A 6,508-nucleotide genomic window follows, 5' to 3' on the forward strand; every position below is an offset into this window, starting at 1 on the left:
TTCAATTAATCTATATAACTTAAGAAGTCTTGTAGGTCATATATAAGTGAATCTATTTAACATTTGTTTTATATATATATATATATATATATATATATATATATATATATATATATATATATATATATATATATATATATATATATATATATATATATATATATATATGGTAGTCTATTTAGCTTTTTTTTTTCTAATATATCTACATACATGAACCAACTTATTTAACATATTTCTAATATATATATAAAAATATAGGCCAGCCTATAAGGTTTCATAGGCTTTTTTAATAGCCTAAGCCTGACCTATTTAATAAAATAGGCTTTTAAAAAAGCCTAAGCCTAGTCTCTTTAGTAAATAGGTCTGGCCTAGACCTATGTAGGCTAGGCCATAGGCCCTGTAGGCCGGCCTGGCCTATTCCCACCCCTAATCTCAACCACCCCATGATGCCAATTAAAAACGAAATTAAAATTTAAATAAATTTATATTCTCTCTTTTTATTGGTTGTGCCTAAAAAATTGGATTTAGGTACGTGTCCATGCAAGTATTTCTTCCTGTAGAGAAGTTGTCCCTTTTATTTTACCCAGGCCGTGATAGGGCACCACTTCGCAGTTTGCACCCACAATCCACAGAGACGCTGTCATCGCTGTCGTAAATTAGAGAAACTTCCAGTTTGCTGAAATGGCGCTAGCAGCACTCCCTCTATTCTCTAATCCTCCATGCCATTGCTCTTCTTCTATAACAACCTTTCTTCCTTCACATTCTCGTCATCTTCCAACCCAACCCTTCATCTCCCCACTCACCAAATCACAACCACCAAACAGCAACTATTTCCTTTCCCAATCTCGTCCCTCCACCCACTGCCGCTGCACTTCCCACACGCCCAATCTCGACTTCCAATACGGTAAATAAATTTCTCACACGCATTTTCTCAAACACCTTATAAGCAATCATCTTACTATTATTTTTTGTTTCATTTGCAGTCAGACTTGTCACTTTGTTTCAAGAAATCGGTATCAGCTTTGAGAAAACCAATTTGCTCTTGAGCAATGCTTCCGAACTGACCTCGATACAACTAGATTTATTGCGGGATCGCATTCTTTCTTTAAAATCTCTTGGGTTAGGTCGTATGTCCATCAATCACATAGTTATAAAGCAGTTAAATATGCTAACTTCAAATGAAATTGACCCATTGTTAAACTTTTTGAGAAATGAATTGCAAGGACAGGTTGAGAAAGCTAAGGTGAAACGTCTTTTATCGGCTAATGAGCCGAAAGAATTATCTGATTTTCTTCAGAAGGTTCAATTGCTTATTGACAGTGGAATTGGGGTTGATAAGATTGCACATGTGCTTAACAGAGTGAGTTTGTCAAAGGCAATTTGTCATAGGTCAATGGAAGAAATTGAAAGAGTAATTAGTTTCTTAAAACCATTTGGTGGCGTTGATTTGATTGTGAAGCGCCCTTCAACTCTCAACTATGATTTGGATAGTCAGCTGAAACCGAGAATCAGGGTTCTTACTGAGTTAAGTGGCGGAGATGAGGATAGTGTTGGGAAAGTGCTGAATAAGTACCCTAAGATCTTGAATTTTAGGGCGGAACGTCTTGAGGAACATATAGAGTTCTTGAGGTCTTTTGCAGAACTTGATGATCAACAAATATTTAAGATAGTGTTGGTGTATCCAGCTATCTTCTCTAATAGTAGAGAGAGGAAACTGCGTCCTAGAATACAATTTCTCAAGGATTGTGGATTAGACTCGAGCGCTGATATCTTTAAATTCTTTATCAAAGCACCGGTGTTTTTGGGCCTTTCGTTCCGCAATAACCTTGCTTATAAGCTTGTGTTTTTGGTCAAGATTGGATATGAATATAGGACAAAAGAGTTGGCAATGGCGATCGCGGCTTCTACTAGAATAAGCTGTGCGAATATGCAGAAGATGGTGAGTGTATACTTGAATTACGGGTTGTCGTCTGAAGACATTTTTGCTATGAGTAAGAAGCATCCACCGACACTGCAGTGTGATCATGCCTCGTTGGAGAAGAAGATTAAGTATTTGACAGAGGAGATGGATCGTGACATTCAGGAGTTGTTGGATTTTCCTGCATTTCTTGGATACAAGTTAGATGACAGAATTAAGTATAGGTATGAAATAAAGAAGGATTCATGTGAGGGACAAATGTCTGTCAAGAAGCTTTTAACTGTTTCGAATAAGAACTTCGCCGCTCGGCTGAAAAAGGCTTCTGTAAAATCTAAATTGGAATAAAGGTGAACAAATGACTTTTTCTTTTTCCTTGTACATTAGTTTTGCTGTCCTTAGTTATTTTGTTGTATTCCTTATGACTCAAGGCCTTTCATCCTAAAATAAGTTTAAGAAGAAGAGTATATTTTGTTGATAGAAGAGAAGAATAAAAAAATAAAGTGACATCAAGACAATAATGTGTTTTAGAAGTAGCCTAGTTCTACTGTAAAATTATTTATTACTCACTAACAACTGCTGCTAATATTTCCTGCTTTGCTGTGAATATACCAACCAATCCATACATGACTTTAGTGTATGTTTCTGTTGCTAATATTTTCGGTTTTTTACGATTTCGATTTAATTTGATTCGGTTTTACGGTTTTCTATTAAACCGGTTCAATTTGAACACCCTAATTGGAATCAGATCTAAATTATATATTAATATTCATATTTACCTCTCCAATAGCCGGAATAGAAAAATATATAGAAATATAATAGAAAGCCCCTCAGTAACGTGTGAAATAGCATAGAACGTTGTTTGTCACAAAAGCAAAAAGCTTTTAACCGCCCATTCCATTTGTGTTGTTTTACTGATTTGGCCTGTCTCAGCACAATCTCCTCTTTTTTATTTTCTCTAACGAAAACAATAGAAGGAAACGTGTGGAATATTTGCTCACACAAGAGCACGAAAACTAATTAACCAAGAAAAGTGGTCACACTGTAATCATGTTATTTGAATATTTTGGATAAAACATGGGGAGCTCGTTTGAAAATCTTGTACCTTGAATTTTGCATGCAATAAAAAGTGTATATGGACCACGGTTCTAGATTGAATGGATTATGGATGCCTCAAGATAGAGGGAGGAGACCTAAATGAAAATGAAAAGAAGACATTTGGTCAATTCCTCAAACAAATGGGCCCAAATATTGCCACTCCCCTATTCCAAAATGAAAATTTAGTTTGACTATTTTGTATAAATTAAGAAAATAAATAATGTTTTTTATTAAATTATTTTTATAAAGTATTAATGTATTCATTATTGTCTTAAATACAAAATAATATATATAATATTAAAGTGATAAAATATTAAATCTTTGAATTAAATAGAAAGTAAAATATATAATCTGAAAGTGATTAAATATTGAAACTTTGTTTCGGAAAAAAAAAGTGAAGTGATTTATCGCATTAATGGATTTTATAAAAATGGAGTTTTTCATTGAATTTTTAAAAATGGATTTTATTGTTTTTTAAAATATTACAAGGTTGTATATTTGTTTTTTTTAACTGAAAGACTAATTTTGACATTTTATTACATAAACATATATTATTGTAGATCAAAATATAGTTGAAATCGTAATTTTTCAAAAAATTATATCCTAAAAATAATTTTTATGAAAAACTATTGAAATAACTTCAAGATTAAGTGATTTTTTTAAAAATTTTTGATATCCAAAAAAAGTTTCAATAAAATGATAAAATATCTAAAATAACATTTTAAAAATAACTATTCAAACTAAAATTACATTTGAAGCCTTTTAGAAATTTTTTTTAAATTTTTTTTTACACAATTATATAATACTAAAAAAATTATTTTTAAATAAAAGACAAAACAAACATACCCCAAAAAAAAGTAATCTCACAAGTGAATTTAACATGTTTTCACTCAAAACTTTGAAATGTTCCATATACACAACTTCTCAATTATATGTTCTTAATATTTAATGTGAAATTTTTAATTCATATTTGATATATTAGGACAATAATTAAGCTTTATCATGCTAAGTAAAGTCAGCTACATGGATTAATTCTTATCGTAATGTTTTATTCAGAATAATACTTTTATCTAAATTGCTAATCTCAAAATTTTTCTTAATAATTTATCTTATGCTTTTTTTCAGATTTTCTTTTATCTCTAGTTGTTTGACTCTTCTTCGTCTAATTCACTCTCTTTACTGTATAATCTACATGCCTTCTCTTTACGTGTTCAAACCACCTAAGTCTATTTTCACCATCTTTTTCTTTTCTACTATAGGTGTTGCCCCAACATTCCTTAATATTATCATTTCTAATCTTATAATCATGTTTAATTTTGTCACAACAACATAACATCCCCATCTCTGCTACACTTACTTTATTTTCGTGTTGATTTTAACCGTCTAACATTCAATCCCGTACAAGATCGCAGGTCCTACCGCAATCTAGTAAAATCTTCCCTTAATTTAAGTGGTACTTTTATGTCACATAAAACCTCTGAAGTCCTCCTTCATTTTTATCCATTCCGTTTGAATTTGATGATTTAAATTATATTCTAATTCTCCACCTTTTTGTATTAAGAACCCAAAATATTTAAAATACGTAACTTGTGGGAAGATATGGTCTCAAACTTTCACCTTTAAGTTAAAAACGTTTATTTTTTTTGCTGAACTTATATTTCATATACTCCGTCCTACTCTACTTAGGTGAAAATCATGTGTTTCTAAAGCTCGTCTCCAAATTTTCAACCTCTCATTTAAATCCTCCTCCGACTCTCTAAACAGGCCTTTATCATTTGCAAATATCATACATCTCAGTTATGCCCACAGTCCAACTCTACCATTTAAATTCTTCTTCTTGAGAGTTTTTACTATATCAGATGTGAGTTTTTTCAGAGGTTATGCCCACAAACCTTCTAACAACATAACACGAGTTTTAAAACGACTATCCTCCAAACCAAACATAAGATTTTACACCAGAAGAATCTTATAACCAAGCAGAGCTTTACACCAGGCTAAACTTAAGAACCAAACAGAGATTTTAATAGACAATCTTACGAACCAAACAAGAGCTTTTACACTGGGCTAAACTCACAAAACAAACAAAGATTTTAATGGACGATCTCACAAACCAAACAAGAGATTTTACCGGTTTAGCTCATGAACCAAACAACAACTTCTCACAAAAGATAATACACAAGAGACAAAGTCTTTTTGATTAAATTACAAGAATAGCCCTAACACTAGAACAAAAAATCTCATTGTTATATTTCACTCTTAAAGCATTTAGGAAATTTAGTGCAAGAGAAAGAAATAAAATAGAGAGATTAGAAAATGAGAAAGTATGTAAAAATATATTTTCTAGTGTGTATTAAAAAGGAGGAGAAATCCTTTATTTATAGGAAAAAATTAGCTCAAAAATAAAAAAGATCCACTGGCTTTTAACTACTCTAATCAATTATATTATAGGGTTAATCGATTATGAGCTTCAAAATACGACAACCCTAATTCCTAAAAAGGAAATTCTACAACGAATAATGCCATAATTGATTAGGAGTGTTCTTAATATATTAAGAAGTCTTATGTCTTGCACTAATTTATTCGTTAATGTCCCTAATTGATTAGGAAGTGTATACAAGTTTCCTAGATGATTAGGAACACCTTTGGTCAATCCCATAAGCACCTTGATGGTCCTTTATAGATTTTAAGGTGTTTTTAGCAAATTTAGAGAGGTTTAAAAAATCTTTAGGTAGTGTATGCTTTGCCTTAGTAATTTAAGAAATACTATAATATCTTTATAATACTCTGACTCAGATACTAACCAATTAAGCTTTCACACTTCCTCTCTTTCAGAATCTTTGAAGCTTCAAGATCGCTTAGCTGATTCATCCCTGACTCAACACTTCATCTAGGACTTAATTTCTTATAATTTGTGAGGCTTGATAGAGCTTCTTGATTGATATCATCATGAGATATTACTTAACTATAGATCATCAGGGATTCTATTGAACGTCATTTGATATTAGGTGTTGTCCTTAGAGAGGTTGACTTTGATATCTTGATTTTCCAAACAGAACATCTTTATCTTGATACAACATATTGATCATTACTTCTAATGAATACTTCACATCATAGTGTTGTCAATATCAAAATCATTGTGATCATCTTACTATTGCAGACACTATACTTGCAAGCACATAGATCTACAACTTGTAGGCACATGAAATTGATCTTCCTCCTATTCATATTATTACTAGTTCCATATATTTTTCAACAAGTGTGCCCATATTTCATGATCCAAAGCGAATCCTACATATGAACTAACTTCTTTACTCACACTCATTTAAGAAAATATGAAAACACTAACTTATTTTTCACCACATCCAACGACGATACATTAGTTTTTGCTCTTTTGACACATACTCAAGTCATACAACATATTGTTTCCAGAAAATAATCTAGCAATCACGTTATTTCATAATTGATCCATCTTAGAGAATCAATAAAAATTTACGC

At 31.5% G+C, this 6,508-nt stretch overlaps 1 protein-coding gene across 1 annotated transcript; it reads left to right on the forward strand.

Moving 5' to 3' along the window:
* The first annotated feature begins 596 nt into the window (after positions 1 to 596).
* Positions 597 to 2,345, forward strand: LOC131655595 (transcription termination factor MTERF8, chloroplastic-like). Its single transcript, XM_058925436.1, has 2 exons — positions 597 to 904; positions 984 to 2,345. Exons 1-2 carry the CDS (start codon positions 682 to 684, stop codon positions 2,261 to 2,263), a joined length of 1,503 nt encoding a protein of 500 aa, XP_058781419.1. The 5' UTR covers positions 597 to 681; the 3' UTR covers positions 2,264 to 2,345.
* The last annotated feature ends 4,163 nt before the right edge of the window (positions 2,346 to 6,508 follow it).

The sequence above is a fragment of the Vicia villosa genome, linkage group LG3 (genome assembly GCF_029867415.1).
Source record: "Vicia villosa cultivar HV-30 ecotype Madison, WI linkage group LG3, Vvil1.0, whole genome shotgun sequence".
NCBI lineage: Eukaryota > Viridiplantae > Streptophyta > Magnoliopsida > Fabales > Fabaceae > Vicia > Vicia villosa.

Coding starts and splice junctions, on each gene's coding strand:
- LOC131655595 (XM_058925436.1), top strand. CDS start 682: ATGGCGCTAGCAGCACTCCCTCTATTCTCTAATCCTCCATGCCATTGC. Junction 905..983: donor CAATCTCGACTTCCAATACG/GTAAATAAATTT, acceptor TTTCATTTGCAG/TCAGACTTGTCACTTTGTTT.